At 44.2% G+C, this 23,338-nt stretch overlaps 2 protein-coding genes across 4 annotated transcripts; both read left to right on the top strand.

The window, feature by feature from the left end:
* Nucleotides 1-44: 44 nt before the first annotated feature.
* Nucleotides 45-8,514, top strand: gper1 (G protein-coupled estrogen receptor 1). Its single transcript, XM_078084046.1, has 3 exons — nt 45-895; nt 980-4,658; nt 5,806-8,514. The coding sequence occupies exon 3, from the start codon at nt 6,222-6,224 to the stop codon at nt 7,284-7,286; it is 1,065 nt and encodes a 354-aa protein (XP_077940172.1). The 5' UTR covers nt 45-895; nt 980-4,658; nt 5,806-6,221; the 3' UTR covers nt 7,287-8,514.
* Nucleotides 8,515-11,638: 3,124 nt separating this feature from the next.
* On the top strand, nt 11,639-23,302 carry unkl (unk like zinc finger). 3 transcript variants are annotated; one of them, XM_078084040.1, is made up of 15 exons: nt 11,639-11,759; nt 12,395-12,604; nt 13,678-13,854; nt 14,108-14,241; nt 14,330-14,465; nt 14,554-14,671; nt 14,838-14,922; nt 15,129-15,259; nt 16,273-16,323; nt 16,414-16,591; nt 16,678-16,767; nt 16,861-17,097; nt 17,188-17,375; nt 17,458-17,715; nt 17,869-23,302. In XM_078084040.1, exons 1-15 carry the CDS (start codon nt 11,695-11,697, stop codon nt 18,022-18,024), a joined length of 2,214 nt encoding a protein of 737 aa, XP_077940166.1. In that variant the 5' UTR covers nt 11,639-11,694; the 3' UTR covers nt 18,025-23,302. The 3 variants fall into 3 exon arrangements, with proteins under 3 accessions (XP_077940166.1, XP_077940165.1, XP_077940167.1); XM_078084039.1 differs by having other exon boundaries at nt 15,129-15,268; XM_078084041.1 differs by having other exon boundaries at nt 15,129-15,268; nt 17,458-18,012.
* The last annotated feature ends 36 nt before the right edge of the window (nt 23,303-23,338 follow it).

The raw sequence follows: 23,338 nt of genomic DNA, 5'->3' as shown, positions 1-23,338 counted from the left end.
CGTTCTTGAAACTAGTTAACCGGATTTTACAAGTTTATGAGTGACCGCTTTGAATTGGTTGCTTTTGTTCCCAAAGAAACTTCCCTCCAAATGGACGATACTCCTCTGCCTTTACCTCTTGAATCGTGTAAACACTATTGCCCCCCCCCGGCGGTCGGCTCCTCGCGGCGGGCAGCTACTCCTGGCTTTTCCCTCCCTGCAGTGAGGAGGGAGGTCGCCGCAGGCAATCTGCTGTCGGCCTGTGGCGAGACCCTCCGACCACGAAAATGACGCGTTCCAGGCATTCTGGGAATTGTTTAGTCTTCTGTGGGTCTGACCCTTCTAATGCAGCTCTCTTCTCAAAGAAAACAATGCCGTTGCGTGGGCTGCATCTGAACGCCGAGCGGGCGGCTGAGAAAACATCAACAGGAGCCTATGCGGGAGGGTGGAGATGATCAGCAGACGGGAATCTAACGTGTAATTAGACGGGTCACGGTAGAAGCAGAGGTGAGGGCCGCGCTTGCAGGGAGGAGTGTGTCAGACGGCGACCCAGCGGCAGAACAGCCTGATTGCACAACGCCGTGTATATTTTCAACATCTCCGGAGGAGCCGAGCCACAGAGCAAACGGGGGAGGGGGAGGGCCTGAATTAGATGCACTACATCTGGAAATGATATGACAATGGAGTGAGTTGAGCGTGGTTGTCATGGTTGCCGTTTCCCTTTTGAGGTCCTGGAGTTTTCACTCTGGGCTTTTCACTCTCGCTGTTGTGTTGCCTCGAGCGAACGAGGCTCAGCCAATCAGCGCAGCGACGGCGCGTGGCTCATTTTCGCCGAAGAGCGGGAAGCGCGCGACGCGACGGGGTGGTGTTTTTCTAAGATGTGATGCGGGTGAAAGATCGTGGCACGATTTAGGCTGTAAGTGCACTGGTCAAGTCTCGCCAGTAAGAAAGTGATCAACCTCAGAGCTCCAATAGTGTTTAACTGTCGCAATTGTTGCAGATTGTAACCATGTGCCATCCGACCAGTGAAGATTCTGCGGGGGGCAGAGGGGCTCCGCTGGAGCTGACCTGGCGACGTTCTGGTCAGAGCGTTGAGCTGCTGCTTTCTTCCATTGGTGAACACTGGGTTCTTTGGTTGGGTCATTTGGTTTTTGTAACAAAGACGTTCTCGTTCAATCGGATGCGCGCGGTGTCGCTCATCTCATCTAATGAAAGGTGAACGGCATATTTCCACGATCTACATTTTACTTCTGAACTCTTGATGCACACGAGGATATCTGGTCTGAATCAGTGCGCGGTCAAGATGAAGCTTTGACGCTTTGGCGCGGTGTTCCTCAGGTTGCATTATGAAAAGCTTTTCACAATAAAAGCATCTGGGACCTGAAAAACGTGTTTTTTTTAAATGTGCTATACATTTAGCTTGCGTGTTGTTTTCTTACGTTAGAGGTTCTTCAGGCTGACATAACATCGGACCACCTAAGGAGCCAGAACATTCGGCTTGTAGGTTCAAGTGTTTTATCTGGCTGCTAACCAGTTTTCACACACGCACCCTCAGACCACCATTGTTTTTACTCACGTGGGTCAAATTGGGCTGCAGAATGTAGCGGCGAGACAGTTCGCAATTTCTTTAGAAATATACCACACAGTGTGATGCACGATGTCGGAAAGGAGGAAGCTGTGAAACTGAGAGGTGTCAGACCTCTAGGAAGTGAATTACCCATCTAGCAACACGGATAAGAGAAAGAGGAAGTAGAAAAGGTTGCACATTCTGAGCACTAAATTATGTCCCCGTACAATTGCGATGCACAATTTTCTGCTAGATTACGTCCGATTATGGAAACAAGTGGAAGGATTGCAAACAAGTTAGTAAATACTACACAACTAGCTCGTTGTCTAGAAGAAAAAAAAGAACAAAGAGACCTGTCCTGCATCTAAAACATACTGCCGAGCTCGGTGAAGTGAATCACACCGCCGCAGGTCTCGTCTCCGACGGCGTCCTCGCTGCAGAGCAGAGCGGGGCCTCCAGCTTTGACCCACCACGCCACTTCAGCTCTGGGAGACAAGTGGAGCAGAGCAGATGCTTTAAAAACAACCCGCCCTTCCTCCCCTGCCAGTCCTCCTCTTCAGAAAAACAAAAAACACACACTGACAATACAATTCCAGCATCAGCTAAATATCAAACATGGCCCTTGAAGCGGTGCGGAGGAGCTGGACTGTGCAGGATGTTCCACGGAGAGGTTGTGGTTGTGGGAGACGTTGGATGGAGCCAGAAGCCCTTCATACTGGTAAGTGAAGGCAGATGAGGGTGTCGCGCCCTCCTCCTCCAGACCTCCCACTTTCACTCCCCCGACCACAAGCAGTTAAACCCCACCAGTTCCCATTAACGGCGCTGCTAATGTGGTCCTGCTGATTAGATGTCACTCGGTGGGAAGTCTTCATTCTTTTTCCTTTGTGCAAGAAAACAGAAGTTGTTATGATAATATGGTGCAGCCGTCGTGATTGAAAACCGAGACCAAAGCAAACGTTGAATCCTCCTTCCAATTTAGCGTGTAATCCAATTGTTGAGCACTCAGCCTCTTCGAAGGTCCCTCAACTCCCAATTCTCACCAGTGTGCTCACCGCCTTCCCAAACGTCTTCCACTGCTTGTACCAGCGGGCCACCCAGTGGACGTAAACAGCACCGCTCCCACCCTCTGCCTATGACTGCCTTTGGAAATGTCTTATAGAGACAGTCGTTGACGCCCAACGGGAGCCATTCAACAGTCATCAAGACTGCTGCTGGCTTCAAAGATTGTACACTTTCTTTGACTTGTTAGACAGTAGCATGTATGTTTCCACCAGAGTCTCAAATCAGTGAATGACAGTGTAACGCCATCGCCTTCTTCTCCTCTCGGCTCCTCTTTTTTTGGCAATCTGTGGCACCTTTCCACCGGCTGACCTCCACATAGAACACTTATCTGTGCAGGCTGAATAACTGAGATTTCAGGCAGCAGAGAGAACATCAGACGTTCTGCTACTAGCTGCTGAATCGATGCTCTACCACAGCTATGAAGCTCTTCTTCTAACCCCGAGGTTCACTTTCCTCCCTTCCATCGCTTGTTTGTTGGCCAGCAGCTGCCACCATCTATACACACATGGGCTTTTTGCTCTGCCTTTCATACTCATTGGTTCCTATGGGTGATAATGTTTGAGGATTCAAAATTAAAAGGAAAAAGAAGCAGCTTTCTTTGGAGGTATTTTCAAACAGTACATAACAAGGTTAATTGGTGTGTTTTGGGCATTGAGGTAAATTGACAACTTGTTAAGACCAATCTGCCCCCTGCTGGTAAAAAAAATGCAACAACAGAACAATCCCAGAATATACAGCATGCTTAATCTCTTACTCATTGACACTAAATCTACAGATATTCTCCCCAGTTATTCCCAGTAACCCGGTATTGAGAATATTGCATCAAATCTTTTGGGCGGGCTATTGTCCGTTTTATTGGACTGACTTCAAATGTGCACTGGAGATGAAGTGTGTGTTGCGTGTGCAACATTTACAGTTGCTTCTGTAACCTCTTAAAAAAACCTCCAAATTGTACCTGACGTACCATGAACGCCGTCCGGCAGGTCCCAGCTCGAGGTGAGGACGTTCACTCTCAGCCCGGCCTCCTCTGTTCTTAGCATGACATTTAAATCCCCGCGGATGGAGAACGTAGCGCGGCCAAAAGAGCTCTGGCCTCCACGCGGTCCGTCCGTGGCTGAAGTGACCTTCCCACCGTGAGAAGACTTCTCTCACATTCTATCTTTTGGATGCAAACTATAATTTCTCGTTGCCGTGGACCCTGGACAGCGATGTTCTCTCATCCTGATGAGAGGCCTCCGGGCTCAATGACTTCATGCAATTCTGTTATATCAGTAGATTATGGACGGGGCGAAATAGTCTAAGACCACTTCATTTGCTTTGATGTCATGCACCTTGCTTTGTATCAATCTGTCTAGCTCTGTTGTCACAGATGGTTATTTTTATCTGCAGTTAATGCCCCCCAGCTGTCAATCATTAGTCCATAGCCACAGTTTGGATGCATAGATTTGTTCAAATTAATTTAAGTCTGCTCTGCATCACCCTTATTGAGAGTGAAGGCTGTTTTTTTAAAGCCTTATCTGGATATAATTGTAGTATTGAGGATGAACAGTAAGTAAGAAAGGGCTGTTTTGTTCTTTGTAGAAATCAATAATCGATACGGATCAGTAGGTAAGCTGTGTCTATCAAACATAATGATGGAAAAACTCGGGAAGGTCATGTGCTGTGTGTTTACGCGGTCCTTAAGAATAAGAGCCTGAAGACCCCGGTTGAACAAATGCTGCATAAATATATCTGTGGTTTCCATAACAACACGACCTGGTCGAGGTAAACTCCACGCTCATCCACTGTCCAAACTCCGGGTCCCCGAGGCGAACATGTGATCGCCAGCCGGGCGAGGAAGAAAGGTACATGTGATGAAGCGTGGTGGGAAAGCGAAGGCGACGGGTCCTCTCCTTCCTTTCTGTCCCTCCTCTCCTCTCCTCTCCAGACGGGGTTGGGCCAAACAGCAGGTGGTGCACAAGAGAAGCCCGGACAAGAGATTTCAAAATCTCCTCCTCTCACTCTCACTCTGCACAAGCATGGAGGCACAAAGAATCCCAAATTCTACAAAGTAAGTGCTGGTTTTCACATATTTCCTAGTATTTGTGGTTTCGGAATATGTGGTTTACATCGTTTCCAATGTTAAGGGAAAGAACAGTTGGCAATAAGATTGTAGGTAATAACTAAACGGTGTTTGGTTTGATTGTGAATGGTTTATTATTTGTGTCTTTGGAATCGTGTTGAAAGTTGTGCGTTGTGAGTTCTATATCTGGCTCCATTACCTGTCTGAAGTGGTTTTAGCCTCTGAGAGAAACAGTCTCTCGTTTCACTGACTCGGGTAGAAAAGGATAAGATCGAAACAAGGTCGAAACCAAAGAACTGTTTCAAAACTAACTTAAATTAGAACAATATACCGACAAAATCATTCCTCTGAATAGTTTATATTGTATTCTATAATTATGTGATAAAAAATTGAATTGTGTGAGCTCAGTGGAGGTTTTGAACGCCCCTGAAATAAAAAAAGCTGGATGCTATTAATGTTCTGATTAATGTTGTGATCATGACTATTTAAAAAAAACACGGCAAAAAGAACGTTTGAAGACCTCCAGCCAATGCATGACTTTTGCTTTGATATGCATTTGTGTGCTGAGTTATGAAGACGACTATTGATAAGAATGCATTAATATTGCAGAAGATCTCCTCTTAAAACCCAAAGACTGTGATGCCAAAGGCATGTTAAACAGAAAACAGGCCTTGTAGCACCGGAGAAAGCTTTTGGGCCTGAAAATCATCCATCACAGAAGAGGACTGTTTATGTAGAAACATCTTTGCATCATATACATTCAGAACTGAGTGCGATGTCGCCAACTGGACCCCTAAAAGCACAGAGGTTCGTTAAATCACAAATATGTTTCCATTTCACCAATTAAAAGTCATTGAGTCCGTGCAAACCGGCTCGAGTGATTTCAATGCATCTGTTTAAGCCCACATCTTGAATGTTAATGTGCTTACTTTGTTGTCTGCAATCCGTTTGGACCGCCGTCTTCACCGCGGACCTGATTCACCGTGACACTCGATCTTATGCTGTTTAAAAAAAATTGCAAAAAAAAAAAGTGCTATTCATCGCAGTCATTCTCATTTCACTGCGCACACATTTGCTTCTTTTTCCAAGTCTGCGCTCCTAATCGCGTTTAATGTTCTCGTGTTCCTCCTCACAGCTCGGGTGTCACAGCGGCGGCGTCTCCGGCCGAGGCGCTCTGAATAAAGATGCCCATGGACTTGGACGGACAAATCCGATGACTCAAAAGAAGAGAAAGAAGTCCAGCCTCTGATCCTCAGGACGGCCGTTTGTGATGACGTGAGTCCTCGGGTTGCACAGAGCCTCCAGAGTCATGGAGGTGCTTCTGTTTGGTGTTGGGGACATTTTGGTAGATGGACCTTGACGTCAACATGAGGTCAAAGAAACTCTAACCGGTTTTGTTCCGCTCACCTGGCTTCTGTCAGCATGCCAACGCAGCATAGATGACTCTCCCTTCAAAGAGACATCCCTTGGAACTGACATCGTCTAACCATGTAGCGGCTGCAGGGGACTTACGTGTGTCCCGCCACTCAAGACGGTCCAAAAACAGTCAGCATGGAAGTGCAAACCACCGCTCTGGTCTGGATATATGTTAACGGTACGGACCAACTGACCACCTCGAATGATAACGACACGACGGAATTGACCGAAGACTCAGAGAAATACCGATCTTACGTCGTTGGTCTCTTCCTGTCCTGCCTCTACACCATCCTGCTCTTTCCTATTGGATTCATTGGTAACATCTTGATCCTGGTGGTCAACCTGAACCACAGAGAGAAGATGACCATCCCCGACCTATATTTCGTCAACCTGGCTCTAGCCGACCTCATCCTGGTGGCAGACTCCCTCATCGAGGTCTTCAATCTGAACGAGAAATATTACGACTACGCTGTCCTCTGCACCTTCATGTCCCTGTTCCTGCAGGTCAACATGTACAGCAGCATCTTCTTCCTCACCTGGATGAGCTTTGACCGATACGTCGCCTTGGCCAGCTCCATAAGCAGCCGCCCGCTGAGGACCATGCAGCACGCCAAGCTCAGCTGTGGCCTCATCTGGATGGCCTCCATCCTGGCCACCCTGCTGCCCTTCACCATCGTGCAGACCCAGCACCGGGGCGAGGTGCACTTCTGCTTCGCCAACGTCTTTGAGATCCAGTGGCTGGAGGTCACCATTGGCTTCTTGGTGCCCTTCTCCATCATTGGCCTGTGCTACTCTCTGATCGGGCGAATCCTCATGAGGGCCCAGAAGCACCGCGGGTTGTGGCCACGGCGGCAGAAGGCCCTGCGCATGATCGTGGCCGTGGTTCTGGTGTTCTTCATCTGCTGGCTGCCGGAGAACGTGTTCATCAGCATCCAGCTGCTCCAGGGCACGGCTGACCCGTCGCAGCGGACCGCTACCACCCTGTGGCACGACTACCCGCTCACGGGACACATTGTCAACCTGGCGGCTTTCTCCAACAGCTGCCTCAACCCCATTATCTACAGCTTTCTAGGAGAGACCTTCAGGGACAAGCTGCGCCTCTTCATCAAGCAGAAGGCCAGCTGGTCGGTGGTGAACCGCTTCTGCCACCACGGCCTGGATTTACACCTCTCTGTCAGGGGCGAAGTGTCCGAGGTGTGACTGAGGGAAGAGGGAATCGATTATCAAACTAAGGCCACAGAGCATGTTAAATCAATCGTGACTTTAGCTTTTTTTTTCACCTGTTAGCTCGTCTCGATAGTTGGAAAGATTCACTTCACTTTATGAAGAATAACACAAAAGTCACAGAGAATTCAGACTTGTCGAAGGATGAAAAATGACATAAGGTTCCTTTTATGGAGCCGACAATGCACATTGCTTTCAGATATTCATGTTTATCTGCATGTTGGATTGTTTCCTTTAAGTCTATTTGATGTGTTATTTCTTCAAAACGTTACTTCGCTGGCAAAGCAACAGTGAATGAAATGACAGTTTGTGGCAAAACGAGACGAGTTTCAGAGGAGACGATTCTTTGTTTGAGATGGATAATAGTGAAGTTTAAAGCCACATATAATATCACCTGGTTTATGTGTGAAGGAAAACATGCATATATCGGGAGACTGCCCCACACCGACCATCCCCATCAACATCACCGTGACATCACATGACATCACATGACATCACATGACCAAAGGACCGCTCTCATCTGTCTATAGAAACCGAACATGAAACAAATGTGAAAACAGTTCGGGACGTACACCGTTTTTTTATAACGAGAGTTCGGAAAATGACATAAGTTAATAAATATGTGCTAATTCCTGGAGGAAAAGTCCAACAACATTGGATAAAGCCAGGTGCAAAATTCTAGAAAACACAAACATTTTTGTTTGCCATGTGTTTGTATGTAAAATGTTCCATAAATCAGGCAGTGAAGGATATATGAACAAAATGACTGACACAGGAGTGGAACTGGAAGGTTCGGTGTATGTAAGTGTTACCAAAGATTTCTGAGAAGAATCTCATTTAGGGAAAACAGCTTTTAAAGATATGCGTTGCTAAATTACATACGTTCTGATATATGATATGACATATGATTCATATTTAAATATGCAAATGAGGCATTATCCGATACTAATGTTTGTGGAATTTAGGAGACACCAATAACATAAACACTTAAATGTGAATTTTCAATTATTTCTTTCCTCTAGTCTGAAAGGAGACCACAACCACAACCTCTCCATGGAAAATTGATTTGTGCACCAACAAGTTCTTTTCCTTCTGTTGAATAAAAGTGGCCTTATGTACAGCATAACATTCGTCGGACCGTGCAAACCAATGTGTTCTTTTTGTAGAAATAAATAAAATGTCTGACCTCTCCAGGAGTATAAAGTGGAAGTTGTTGAGTATTGTTTTTCAACAAGACCCAACTACATTTAAAATAAACCTGGCTTGTGTCGTGCACGAATGTATTCACATGTTGTTAAATTGGACGTTTTTTTTTTTTTTAACTCAGGCACACTATCTGTGCAATTAAGGACATGAAATGTGAGATTAATCTCCCAAATCAGCTGTCTTAGCTCCATAGATCGTGTTTAGTGTAGGGAATCGGCGAGCGGCGCTCTCAAAGACGGCTGTGCTGCTGCCCCGCTCGCCGGGTCCTGTCAGGCTGCTGATGGGAAAGCAAAGAGGCAGGTGTTGTTCAGGAGGAGACGAGACCAACACATCATTCGTTTGTGACAACGCAAAGCTGCCGCGATCACGTCGGTAGCACACGTCACACCGCGTCACTGCTGCTCATCACACGTTCCCACCTAAACCTCTAAACCATCCACCACAAATACATCTGCACACTTCTGGCTGGCTTTTCTGCCTGTGAATGGAATTCATTCATTTTTTATTCAGTTAACATGGACGCGATGCGACAGACAAAAGGCCGGATGCTCTTAAAGAGTGATCACCTACAGTTTTATTTTTTTTACAAGGCTTTTGACAGAAGGAAGATGCTCATTAAAACATTGGTCGCAGGTTAATGGGATGCAGATTGCCGGGCAGCTGCAGTTTAAACATTTCAAATTGATCCCATCAGAGGCTTAATAGGATGAATAGTCGGCTTAATAATGAAACCTGCCGCTGGGTTTTACACCCTCAAATTGTGTGTTGATCCGTCACAGCAGACGTTATAAGTTGATACTGCACTGCCTTCTTAAATTCAATTGAATAATACGAGATGTAACAGGGTTTACATAATATAACTCACAAATTATGAATGCTAAAGCGCCGACGTAGCAACGACAGAGTACCGGTAACTCACAGCGACGGGTCGAGGATTGTACATCAACATATCAAATCGTTGTACTGCCAGCCTGGGTCAGGCTAGCGGGGTCCGGACGAGTCTGGGGGGGTCTGGGGAGGTCTGGGGGGGGCTGAGCAGTGTTTGTGCATGAGGCAGCCAGAGATAACGGCGTAACTGGGAAAAACAGGAGTCCAAACCACAAACTGTTATTCCAGCTGTAACAGTCCAGCAGCCTGGGAAAGCTGCTGCACTGGTTGTTTATTGTCTGCAAAAATGTTTAACTTGTTGTGGTACATGGTGGTAAATATGTGTTTGCATGGTCTTCCCATTACACTATGTCCTGTGTTCTAGACTCTTGTCCTGCAAGAAAGCAAACAGGTCTAAGGTCTTTTAAACCATTATGAGTTTAAGTATATATGATATATTGCGATTGTGAATGTTGATTTAGTATAAAGACTTGTATTCTTCTGTAAACAACACAGGGTTCTAGCAGAGCCACAGAGGGCAGGAAGACAGGAAGACAGGGATGTAATAATCCAATGAGAGCTGTCAAGTTCACTGAGATAAATAAGCCACACCTAGACACAACAAATCATCTTTACATCACACAGACACACACACATTGGAGATGCTGTGAGAAGAGGCTGACAGTGGACTGTGTGCACAGCTGAGGCTGCTGAGTGAGGTCAAAGGTTTGTGCTCATGACGTCACAGAAAGGAGAATGGGTGTGACTTTTCATGACTTAATACTTCCTCTGGACGATGCTGGATTAAACGATGAGTTTGTGAGCAAAACATCTAAAATTGTTACAATATGTTTATGTTATTGTGCAGGACGGATTACAGTTTGTAGATCACGCAGACAGACGATGATGATGATGATGTGATCTTGAGACGAATCCCAGCACTTTTTATTTACTAAATTGAAAGAGATTTATGTAATTTTATTTCCCTCATTGTACATCCACTAATGTAGCTCAGTGAAAACCGGTTTCTATACAGTTCATTGGGTGCCAAACATGTGATGTACGAAGAGAAATAAGCTTTTTTTTAACATTTAGTTTCTGATTAGAGGTGTTGATTCGACTCTACGGTGGTTTTAGGTTTTGTGTTTCACTGGCTCATATTATGTTTAAACATGTTTCTAATATTTTGCGCTCTTTCTGAATATCGATGAGTCTGGACCAAACACTGGAAAAAAAACATTACAATACAGCTCAGTTAAGTCCAAATTTAATCCACACCTTTCTGATTGCAGTAAAGTGCTGCAGAAAGCAAAGCAAGCTAAATATATTCCACACAAAGGTGAGCACGGTTAAAATACGTCCCGTATAAAAAGCTACGGGACCCTGTGCATCTGTAAGTTTGGGGGAGGGGCATTTAAAAGTAATTAGAACAGTCCTAGGTTTTGCATAATTATTAGACAGTGCACTCGCTGGACCTCAGCAGCTGAATAATGGATTCGGGGTATAATTGCATTTGTAAATTTAAATCCTGACAAAGGAGCTGAATAGAGCGGATTAGCTTCCCAGATGCAGAAGAAAAGAGGAATGGATTGGAGTTTGACACGCTGCAGGCAGACCCCATACATTCCTTTTGTTGAACATTAAATGAACCGAAAACAAATCAAAATTATTGTTTGCAGAAAAAATTCTGTAAATTCACACTAAAGGCAGGTGGTGATGTTGTTTTAAATAATCTGAATTTATTGTAGTGCATGTATGCATCAAAAAACTTTTTCTCTTGCAAACTCTTGTAGTGTATGAATGTGTTATATTGCTTTAAAACATTATTCATCTTTTGTTCCACGAAAAAAAAGCTGTTAATGAATAACACAGACTATGAAATAATGTGACATGAATATGGGGCTGTCAATATATGAATTAGAACAAGTGATTTAGTTCTTTAGATGATGAAGGGGGAGGGGGGGGGCATCAGTGACATTTCGTCGTGTATTACATTCAAGAGCGGAGTCGACAATCTCAAATACTAATACTCTTCTTCTCCTTTTTAATGGGTAGACAATTGAGAATAACGACGGAAGAAATACTGATTTTAAAAAAATAAGGGGGCTATATTTGTAACTGTTTTTGTAATTATTACAGTTATTTCACTTATGTTCATAGCATGTTTATCAAAGTAAATAAAGGAATCGGTCACACCCCCTTTCCTCCGCCCCGCCCCCCCCCGCGTCAGTGTGCGCGGGCTCGCAGGCGGACTTGCGCGCAGACGAGCAACAGATCTGCGCGCATGCGCAGTCCATTGTTTTGACTGAAAATGCCGTCGGTTTCGAAAACGGCGGCCAACGCGTCCCCTCAAACCGAGAAACCGACCCACTATACGTGAGTAAAGCCGCGACGCGGAAAGCGCCGCGTCGCCCGTTGCGAAGAGGGCTCACTTGCACGTGCGCGCGTGCGCATCGCTCGCATTCCTCAACTCTCGCGCGTGCGGTCGAAACATGGTGCTTTTTTTTTTCCAGGCATTGTGACTCCCGAACGTCACTTAGCAAAACAGCGACTGCGACGAGGAGCGACAGCAGCGCGGGCGCAGGAAACGCGGACGCCTTTAACCGACTTGAATCACCAACGCGGGGGGGGGGGGAAACGCGGGCGTTTTAGCGAGTTGTGCGGTTGTTTTAAGTGTCCCTCGAACGCAAGGCTCGCTAAATGTTTTAGCCAGGAACTCGCTCGTAAATAGCTCGGCCTTATTTTGAGTCGCCCCCTCCTCCCTCCTCCTCGCTACGCACATTTATAGGCGTACGCCGCGGGACCTTCAACCGGCGTAAGGCAGGAAAACTTGCGTAGTTTACTTTGTGAATGGCAAACTAACGCCAGTGACCCAAAACAGACACACACACACACACAGCGGGCTGCAACACCAGCCACACAACACGACGCTTTAAACGGTCAAAACCCGCTTCGTCGTTCTACATTTGGTTGTTGTTGTTGTTGTTAATAATAATAATATTTTAATGCAGATACTTGAAGGAGTTCCGCACGGAGCAGTGCCCGTTGTTCCTCCAGCACAAGTGCACGCAGCACCGACCCTTCACGTGCTTCCACTGGCACTTCCTCAACCAGCGGAGGAGGCGACCCATCCGGAGGAGAGACGGGACCTTCAACTACAGCCCCGACGTGTACTGCACCAAGTACGACGAGACCACCGGCATCTGCCCCGATGGAGACGAGTGAGTCGCCGAGCCGCGGAGGAGTTTAAGTTAAACTAAAGCCACAAAAGGACACTTGACATTTCACCAGGTGGAGAGGTGGTAGTGTGTCCCTTCTTAACATGCACTCGGGCGGTGTGCATTTGGGGAAGTGTCGTTTGTCGTCTTATGTATGGTGAGACCTGAGAGGAAGTGCGTGTTTTTTGCATGTCTCTCTATCTGTTATAGATTGATGATCATCAGGGAAAAAGTTTGACCAGCTTGCTTTAAAGGTGGCAAGATCTGTGTAGAGGTGTGATCCGAAAGGTGTGATGTTGTCGCAGATGTTGTCGATATGGTACATTTGAGGTATTGCGACATGTGTGGTTCCGTCGTGCACGTGGAGTACTTGGGCTGAACTCTCACTTTGTGTGACCAGACTTCACCTCTGGGCCTCAAGCATTCTGCTGCTGCTGCTATTGTTTTCAGCTAAAGTAACACGTGTCCCCAGCTTGAAGGCTTCAAAACCGATCAGTTCCCAGTTAGTTTTATTGTGCTGTACGTGGCACCATGTGGTGTCCAGTTTTATTATAGTTTGTCACCCTGGTGTATTATCATACAAAGTCACCACGCGCTCCAGTTTCACAGTAACCAGATCTGTGTGTTCTCAAAATGGGCGGCGTGACTGGGAATTAAATGATTGGAATTACATTTAATTGAGTCCCACATAGAAATGCAATAATTAAACTAATGGGAAATGAACCACTGCTATTTCTTCCAAATCATCTTCTAGCGGCAGCTATTTTTGTACGACTCTGTGTTGCCATAGCAACTTTTGCTTGCTACTCTGTTTTAGTTTATTCAAGGGGCTTTTCGTCCTTGCGTTTCTAGAAGGGTTGCTGTGGTTTTCATATTGTCGATTAAAATGAGTGTGCAACTATAAAAATATTTTGAATCCTCCTTTGTTCAGACCACGTTTTACCTCTTCAGTGCATCACTTTGCCTGCACAAGCATTTTAGAGTTGTACTCTGCAATTATATCCTGGAACATTGTGTGTTTGTTTCACATTCACTTTATTATTTTATTATCTCTTTTCTCTTTTATTGTCTCTCAGCTGTCCTTATCTACACCGGACAACTGGTGACACAGAGCGCAAGTACCATCTCCGCTACTACAAGACTGGCACTTGTATCCACGAGACGGATGCTCGAGGGCATTGTGTGAAGAATGGACTACACTGTGCTTTCGCTCACGGGCCACATGACCTCCGACCTCCAGTCTACGACATCAGGTGACGTGCAAAGGAAACAGTGCCCTCTCCTTTCCTGACGTTTGGTTTCTAAATGTATAGTTATTACATTATCTTTCTTGGCTTTCGCCTTGCGTTTTTATGGATGAATTAAATCACCATTGCATATGTGGTTACACCTGCAAATAACTAGCGTTACCAGTGGTCTTAAGATGCCACTTTTATCTGTATTTGTAATAACAATATGCCATTATTTGAATTGTAAATAACAATTAAGTGAATCTTGTGTGCACAGAGAGATTCAAGCACAAGAGGCCCTTCAAAATGGGCAGTTGGGATCTGGGGAAGGTATCCCAGATCTGCAGCCCGGTGTGTTAGCCAGCCAAGCTATGATTGAGAAGACTCTGACCGAAGACCCCCGGTGGCAAGGTGAGCGCGCCGCGCCTCCGCGATAACGGCCTCCTGCAACGCCGCGAAACAAACGAGCATTAACGCACTCTGTGGCCTTTTTTTCCAGATACCAACTTTGTTTTAGCCAACTACAAAACGGATCAGTGTACGAAGCCCCCGAGGCTTTGCAGACAGGGCTACGCGTGCCCCCACTACCACAACAGCAGAGATCGAAGAAGAAACCCCAGGAAGTTTAAGTACCGGTAAGATTCTACTTCAAGTGCGAATAACGGATCGTATGACGTTGTGCTACTGTAGCGGGTGAAGGACTCTCAACTCTTGTGAACTCAGGTCGACTCCTTGTCCCAACGTGAAGCACGGGGACGAATGGGGCGAACCCTCAAAGTGTGAAAGTGGAGACTGTTGTCAGTATTGTCACTCTCGTACTGAACAGCAGTTTCACCCCGAGGTAAGGGGATTTAGTTTTTACACAAGTTGAACAGGTCGATAGGTCACAGCTTTAATTATAACACCCAAGCTTTAAACTGACTAGTTACCAAAACAGACAAAATAAATATAATGTGTAATGGGAGACATGATTTCTTTCTTATTGTTGTTTTTTTGTCTTTCTCAAGATCTACAAATCTACCAAATGCAACGACATGCGACAAACCGGCTACTGTCCCAGAGGACCGTTCTGTGCGTTCGCACACGTAGAAAGTAAGTGAAAGTTTGTCCAAATACGATTTCAGTGGGAATCATCAGTCTGCTGAGCCCTGAAGCGATATCACTTGATTACAAACCCCTGTGTGTGTGTGTGTGTGTGTGTGTGTGTGTGTGTGTGTGTGTGTGTGTGTGTGTGTGTGTGTGTGTGTGATTCCTTTCTGCACACTACATACATGTAATGTGCACTTGAATGCTTGCAGGAATCCCCTCCACAGAAGAGACCATGAGCTCACTGCTCACAGTGATTCAGTCCGGCTCGCAGCCGTATTCAGAGGGTCCAGTGAGCGAGTGGAACAGCGGAGGAAACTCCGCCACCAGCAGCAACGGACAAGTAGGAAGTGTATGTCGTCCAACATGTATCCACATCAACTGCGCAGATGTTATTGAGCTTCCCAGATGCGCACTCGTCCACATATTTTTTCTCATACTCTCATTTTTCGGTTGGCATGTTTTTTTATATATATATATATATATATATATATATATATATATATATATATACTTTAGTTTGTCATTGCTGATATTTCCTTTGCTGTTTTTATGTTTCATTACCTAAGCTGCAATTTTTTGCTATTTAAGATTACAAATAATTTATTGTTACATTCTCAACCTTAGAATCTTTAGTCTGATCAGAAGGACGCTTGCATCTTTATTTTGATCATGACTTTATTAAGCTCATGTGCACTTCCCTCTCTGGTTTCACATTCTAATCGCTCAACTGTAACGCCGAGCTCGGGAAGCGACAGTTTGTTGTCCATCAGCAGGCCCAAATCTAGTGCTAGTTTATGTTCAGAGTTCAACACGTCCAGTGTGTCATCTCTGACGTCTAACTGTCCCAGAGCCTTTGAACCTGAGGACCAGGTACACAGAAGCTAATCGTAGGGCTGCTAATGTATCGTTGGCCTTAATTTTTGAATTATTGTTTTATTTCTCATTCATGTCATTCTGATTGGATCACTATGAGACATTTAATCCACCAGTCGCTTTGTTTTCTTTATTAGTATATATTTACTTAAGAGTAAAGATATTAGATATTACAGAAGAATGCAGCCTATTTAAAGCAGAATATGTCTCTTTAGTACGGTAATCAAAGGCGGTGCTTTATAATACATTTTCACATGTCTGATTCTCATCTGCTGTAACTCATAATTCATCACCGCTACTATAAAGTATCCAACGCTGCTCTCGAGCACAACATGAAGTTCCAGTTAGCTCCACTGGGTAAAGGGAACCGTGTTTGGAGAGCAAAATATCTATTTTATTTACTTTGTGGCTTCATCAGTTTACATTGTAGATGTTCAGAAATCATTGAAATGTGCTGTTTCTGTGTTCGAACACTTTTAGATCAAAAACAAGGGGCTGGTGGATCACAAATTAATAGACCAAGAAAAACAGGTTTGTTCTTTTAATTTGGTGATGAATTAATGATATTACATAATAAATGACAGATTGACTTTAATTGGAAATCAAACCAATTCCTTCCAGACACAGAATCCTCTATTCTCTGCGGTGAACCCTTTGGCATCCAGCTTTACCTCCAGCATCACCTCCAGCTTGGCCTCCAGCGTCGGCTCAGACAGTTCTTCACCCACCACCTTATCAACGATGAATGCAAAAGCCACTCCGTTCTATCCGGGGAGCAACACCGTGGAGTCTGTCATAGGTGAGCCAGGTCGCCTGTGAACCAGTCAGATTCCGCTTTTCTGTGGTCAAATGACAGCTTGACGTATCGCCTTTTCTCCCCCTCAGGATCCGCTTTGGACCTCAACTTCAGTGACATTAATGTCGCCTCCCTCGATAAGGAGTTAGAGGAGCAAGACAGCAGCGTGGGACTCGCCAGTAAGGACGCCCAGTGCAAGTTCTCTCGGTGGCTCGAGCGGTCGGCCACAAACGGCCCCATCCTCGCTGTAATAACTTGTCCTGTCCCCGCAGGTCAAAGGGCGCTCGGTGGCTCCGCCCCGGTCAACATTCCCGGCTCCTTGGCTCGATCGTCCTCCTTCAACTCCTCGTCATCGCTCTCCACCTCGCCGCTGAGCTCCCTCTCCCAGTCGCTGTCGCAGTCCCTGCTGTCCGCCGCCATATCGCACCAAAGTCAACCGTCAAACATGTTGGCCAAGCAGGAGCGCGGCCTCCTGGGAAACCCCGCCTCCTCTTCCCAGAATTCCTTGGGTAAGCTGGGTTTGAATTATCAGAGAGCTTATCAGAAAGTTTCCGTACCGCCGTTTTAACACCCACGTCCCCCCCCCCCCCTCCTCCCAGGCTTGAATGGAGGGGCTGGCAGCATCTGGGACTTTGTGAGTGGCAGCTTTTCACCGAGTCCATCTCCAGTTTTCAGCAGCCTAACCGCCGCGACCAGCAGCGGCGATCTGGCCCGCCTCTTCAGAGACCTGGACGAGGCCAAACGGAAGATCAAACAGTGGGAAGAGGCCTGGCATCAGGTCAAACAAGTCAGTGCATTGCACACGTTTCTCATTCAGAGTGTCGGATGGATTTCCCCTTTTGCAAGAAGTTCTTCTTGTTTGGTTCCAGGCCTGTGAAGCTTGCCAGAAGGACGCTCACGAGGCAAAGGAGCAGGCGAAAGCCTCCGAGGCCGAGCGGCAGCTGGCGGAACAGAAGCGGGAGGAAACGGGGCGCAAGCTGAAGGAGCTCCAAGGGGACTTTGACGCGCTGTGTCGCGCCCCTGGAACACCTCTTCTCCGTAGCTATAGAGAGCTGGACAAGCTGCCCTTGTCAAAGCTACACTCCCTCCAGAGTCAGCTGCGTAGTGACCTAGACCTTGTAGACGGGGTAAGACGGACGAGATCACACACAGAATTCTCTTTGTAGCATCCTGGCTTTATCGTTATCACACCGACGTCAAGCATGCTCATTTGAAAAGTCTGCATGAAGTGTGTTTCCCTTCGTTTGCGGCTGATGTTCATTCTTTTCTTTCCCCAACAGGTAATATATCAGCTTCAGTCAAAGAAATGTATAGTTTGCCAAAAGCACGATCGCTGCGTTGTTCTGCAGCCGTGCCAACATTATGTGCTGTGTGAGAACTGTGCACCCAGTAAAACACAATGTCCCTGTTGTAGAACAAAGATATTGAAGTGGTGATGTACAAAAAGGTACTATTTAAGGATTTAGCCCTTTGAAAAACTACTCGACTAGACATTACACTTTGTACAGTGATTGAATTGATTTGGAACACAATGATGTTTAACTGAGACGGAAAATAGTATTATGAATCCGATTGTGTACTGAGGATTTAATCATTACACTTCTGGCTGCACATTAACCCGACTCGACCCGAATGGAACGGCAAACACTCAAAACAGAATATTTTCCTAAATCATCAGTCAGTCTAACGAGCGCGCTTCTCGTGTCCAGCTATCAAAACAGCAGTTGCATTTTTCAGCGATACACTTTGACAACGCGACACATACTCATGCTCACACAGTAAAACAGCAAATGGGATTGATGAACTTTAGAAGGTTAAAAGTTGTACACTTAAAGAAATTAATGCGTATACGTTTGTGTTCTTCTTCCCTTGTGTTTGGATGTTAATGGTTTGGAAATCCTTTGGAATTATTGTGTATGAAACTCTGATCTGTCTACATTTAATGTACTTAAAAGTTCACCCGGAGCAAAATGGAAGGTTTTTCAAAAAGATACTAAAGAAATATGCATTTGAAAAGGTTTTTATAGATCGTATCATCACAGATTATTATATTTGAAGAACGAAATACAAGACGGAAAACCAACTCACTGTAACTTAATATTATATCTTAAGTGAAAAGTTCTAGTTTTAAAATTAGGTCTAAAAAAAATCTCCCGTGTCTTTCTCCTGCCGTAAGTCCTATGGTCATTTTTCACTTCGCTCTCTCTTTATGGAGCAAAACATTGTTACGCCACAAATGACCTGAGACGCAGAGAAATCAATGTGTGAACATGCGAAACACACTGCCAGGAAATGTAACGTTCACTCGCTCTCTAAAAGGTCCACGGATGTTCAAAAACATCCTCAAAGCAGATTTTCGTGAGTTAAAGAGGAATAAAATTAATCAAAGAATTCACTCGGGAGCTTTTAGAACCAAATCAAGAAACCAGATACCCTGAAACCGGAATGAGCCCGATGCTAAATGAGGAAGCGATGTTTCAGTCTGAACGTGCAGGATGAAAAGCGTGTGCTCGTACCTCTGGCGGAGCGCGCAGCTGCCAAAAGCAACGCGTGAAACGTGTCGATGAGCGACTTTGTTCCTCCACAAAGTGCTGGAACACGTTTAGAAGCTCCGAGGAACCAACACACACTCGCCCCCGAAACTATGGGGAGTAATTAAAGAAGAAAAACACATCTGCGGCCAAAGTATTACGCCACTATTATGCAGGTTGATCAAATATTTCACATTAAAAAGGGTATGAATGCTGAAGCACATCTGCGTCTGCATCAGGGGAGAAGAAAATCCCAGTAACCACGGAGACGAGAACCAGTAACACATCGTTGTGTTCCTCTTTAAGTAAAGCCACATTTTACATCATTCAGTTTGATTTGATATTAAAGCACTTTGTTGACCTGGGACTTTATTAAAGGGTATATAGAAATTTGCTTTAAGCTGCTTTGTAGGTATTCTTTTGATGTTTTTCTTCTTTTTTTTTTTTTTCTTCTTTTTTTTTAAGATTTATATATTTTTTCTATATAAGCTAATGTCTGAAGCTTTCGTGTGTACTGTGAAAAATAATTTGGATATTTCATGTTTCCTATTGTAAAATCATGGCATGGTTCTACATATTATTAAGATTTCATAGAAAAGTACTTGGTTTCTACTTTCATAGTTAGATTTATAAAATTTCAATCAAATAAGTGCAAATTTAAAATGTATTTTAGGCATAACCAGCAGCTGTAATATCGATATGCTACATGTTGAGGCTGTAATTCAATCAGTTAGTTCTTTTTTTGTAGACATTTATATAGCCTATCGTATTATAAAAGCATGTGTTGTATTTGCTGAAAGCCTGAGATGGTGGATTTTGTAGGTATCGAGTCTCTTGACCTTGTCTAGAACATATCGGCCTCTTAACTCTAAAGTGCCTTGCCGTGGTTGAAAAGGTCGCGTGTAGAACTGTCCGCAGCGGAAGCTCATGCAAAGGCTTTCTGCGAAACGCGTCTTGTTCCACTTTGCAGAAACATTGTGTGTGTCAATAGATCCGTGTATGTATAAAAAAAATATGCCAGTGTATTTTATATGATCGAGTGTTTCTGTGGCGGATAAGTGAACACAAGCGTTGTCCCGACTTCGCGATGAACGCCCCCCTCCGCCCGACCCCTCCGCCCGCTCACCCCTCGGTCGTGGTGCTCTCTTGGTGCAGCTCGGTCTTTTGAAATTAGGTTTTTTCCAATTCCGCGTTTTTTGGAGTATGCAAAGAGGACGGACGCATTTCTATTGCAACGTGGCGTCTTTTCAGACGGTGACTTGTGTGACGTTTCTGCGGTCAATGAAGAATTGCGTAGTTGTAAATGGGACAGGACTTGTTCTGGGTTCCTCTAATTGAAAAGACCTTCTACTGTGTATTCAAAAACAAACAACCCTTTTTACTCTTGCGTTAAATTCAATAGAAAATCCTGTATCTCTTTTGCTACTTCTAAATATGGAAAAATGCCTCGTTTACACACATTAGATGACAATTAAGCAACTCAGAGGAAAATAATCCAGACTGGTTTTGGTATTTCAGCATTTATATGGTTTGTGACTTCATTGTATTGCAGCTTAAGGCGGGCTTGTCCTACGTCTGGTGTTGCATGTATGCGATATATTAACCAGCTACAACAACAACAAAAAAGGAGAAAAAAAGTTTGCACTGTCACACTGCCAGAATATTTGTATAGACTTATTTTCAGTGTAGTAAAGGCTCAATAACTTCTGCCAGCTTTGCTGCTACTGGAAAAGGTATTAATGTAGTTTCTTGTTAAACATTTAGATGTTTGAATGTTGTTGTGCATCCACAGCTCAGACTTCACAAACCTACGAAATAATCTCTCTTCTGCATCCAATCTCACTCGGTTGAATCATTGTAAATGTCGCTGAGACTGACGCCACCCCCCCCCCCCCCCCACACGCGTTTAGAGTTCAATTTAATGTGCACGTTGGTCGAACCACGATACCGATGTCTAGCGTGGGAATCTAACAGTCAACCAAAGTGGTGTTCAAGTAGCTCTCTGAATACAGGTGTTTCTAAGAGGAGACGGAAGCCCGGTCGGGGGACGGGGGGACGGGGGGGTCTCCGGGTGGGTTTTTGCTTGTATTTCCTCGTATGGAGGTGACAACAAGACTATGCCATTGACTTTTGCTTACAACATTATTCGTGGACGTGAGCCAATTCTTTGCAGTTTTACCAAAGACTTGAACTGTTACTTCTTTGTTGCTACATTTCGTCATTTGTTTTTATCTCAGTAAGAAACCCCAAGTTGATTTAAAAACCCTAATCACCTAGTACCTTAAATAGATAACGTTCATTGACAGCAATTAATGGCATCTTTTTCTATCTTAACTGAGCTGTAGTGAGTCGACGCAGAATTGATTTGAACTTCACGAAACGCGCGTTTGTGACTTTGCTTTGTGTTAATTCTACATTGACGTACATTGAGGTTTGTGCGGCGCGCTGGCGAGCACATGTGAGCATCCGGTCGGTATAAATGTCGTCTACAGTGAAGCAGTGTGTGCATCTGAAGAGGCCATAATCACCTTTTTTAGTTTGTTGATGGTTGTGCATTATATGCTGTTGTGAGGGGCCTGCAGCGACCGGAAGGGGCTCGGTGGTTTTTTTATTCCTCCAAGCGGTGGTCCAGTTGAGTTTTAGTTTTTGTAAAATGTCTGTGGACAGGTGATGATTGTGAGGAACATTAATGGCAGATACAGACATGATTAAAACAGTTTTTTTTGTTGTTGTTCGTATGTTGTTGTCGGTCTCTCAAGTGGTCTACATGCCCCCAATTCAAGTGAAAAAAAAGACCGAAATGGAACAAAAATCCCTTGATGAGCACAGCTTTCATTTCTTTAGATCTGTTGAATTGAATTCAAACGGCCCGGCGACTTTTTCAAGTACAACTGTGCCTTTTTTTTTATTATCGTTTTGATTGGCATGAAGACGATATGTCTCAGTGACACAGTGTTTGCTCTCAGTAAGATGGCAAAATGCAACATGCTTAATTAGAATCAAAATTCCAGTGCCTTACGCCATCTCTGTGGACCGCCGTGTGTTTGCTAAGCGAGCCTCTAGATTAAGGAGGATTAAGGATCCCATAGAACGAGATCCGCTTTTATGAGCCACAAACGAGGACGCAGCGGTTCTAAATGACTGATGAGCGCCGGTCTCGGTCTGTATTTGCCATACCACTTTAAAAAAAAAAAAAAAACTGCAATACTTAACCGTTGAATACACTATTTTGATCTCAATAAGTCATTTAGCACCAAAAAGTCGGTTGTTTGTAAGAAAAGCACCAAATAAGAAGACTCGTGTAAATGAACTGTAGTAGATGAATCGTTACACTGCTTTGAATAGTTGAATCTATCTCGCGTTATTGTCAGTAGTTGTGTTGTCTTTTTGTTTTTAATATTATGAAAATGAAGCCTGACAATTTATGCAATCTTGTACATGTATATGATGATGTATGGAGCTTTTCAAATTAGGTAAAATACAGGTGTTGTCTAAAGTAAATGATCTGAATGTGGAACTAGTTGTTCCATACACTTAAGAAAGAATTTCAGTAGAAATGTTATTTTAACATTGAAGCCCTGAAATATTGAATGTATCGTTCTAAATTAGATATTAAATGAACAGTTCACTGGATATTGTGGAGCTCAGTTAATTCCTTTTGATGTAGCATCTAGTTGTGAATTGCTATTCAATAAAATGTATTAGTACTAAAACAAATGCAAGTTTTTCAAGTATATTTGTCAGGATAATAAGGAAATTAAGGAAAGAAATGTATTTTTCTAGGGTCGATGGTGATTTAATACATATTGTGTTAAATCTGAGGAAACTGCATTTCATGGATTGATTTACTGAACGTCCGCTGGTTTAGAACTTATTTATAGATTAAACAATATGTCCCTTATTTTGTGATGAGCTGTATTGATATGTAGGAAACCTGATAATTGTAGGAATGATTCTGTTGGTATATTGATATTTTCTGTGTTTTAAACACACAATAGGTCCAAGTCGTAGAATACTAGATTTTTCTTTTCTACATTCAGGATTGTGTACAGAATATTTTCTGTAATGCATTATTAGTTTGTTGACACTTGTTAAATTGTTACACTACAGTTTCGCAATGGTTTACAGAGTTCACAAAATTATTTTTATCATCTCGAGTATTAAAATAATTTTTCATCTGAAATGTGTCTTTTCTCTCAAACACAATCGAAGAAAGAAA

The sequence above is a fragment of the Gasterosteus aculeatus genome, chromosome 11, assembly GCF_964276395.1.
Source record: "Gasterosteus aculeatus chromosome 11, fGasAcu3.hap1.1, whole genome shotgun sequence".
Lineage (NCBI taxonomy): Eukaryota > Metazoa > Chordata > Actinopteri > Perciformes > Gasterosteidae > Gasterosteus > Gasterosteus aculeatus.
This window is presented reverse-complemented; position numbering and strand designations above follow the sequence as displayed.

Excerpts from the sequence above, each read along its gene's own strand:
- unkl (XM_078084039.1), top strand. The coding sequence starts at position 11,695 with ATGCCGTCGGTTTCGAAAACGGCGGCCAACGCGTCCCCTCAAACCGAG. Across the intron at positions 14,466-14,553 it reads CCCAGGAAGTTTAAGTACCG|GTCGACTCCTTGTCCCAACG; the intron begins GTAAGATTCTAC and ends TTGTGAACTCAG. Across the intron at positions 17,376-17,457 it reads CCTGGCATCAGGTCAAACAA|GCCTGTGAAGCTTGCCAGAA; the intron begins GTCAGTGCATTG and ends GTTTGGTTCCAG.
- gper1 (XM_078084046.1), top strand. The coding sequence starts at position 6,222 with ATGGAAGTGCAAACCACCGCTCTGGTCTGGATATATGTTAACGGTACG.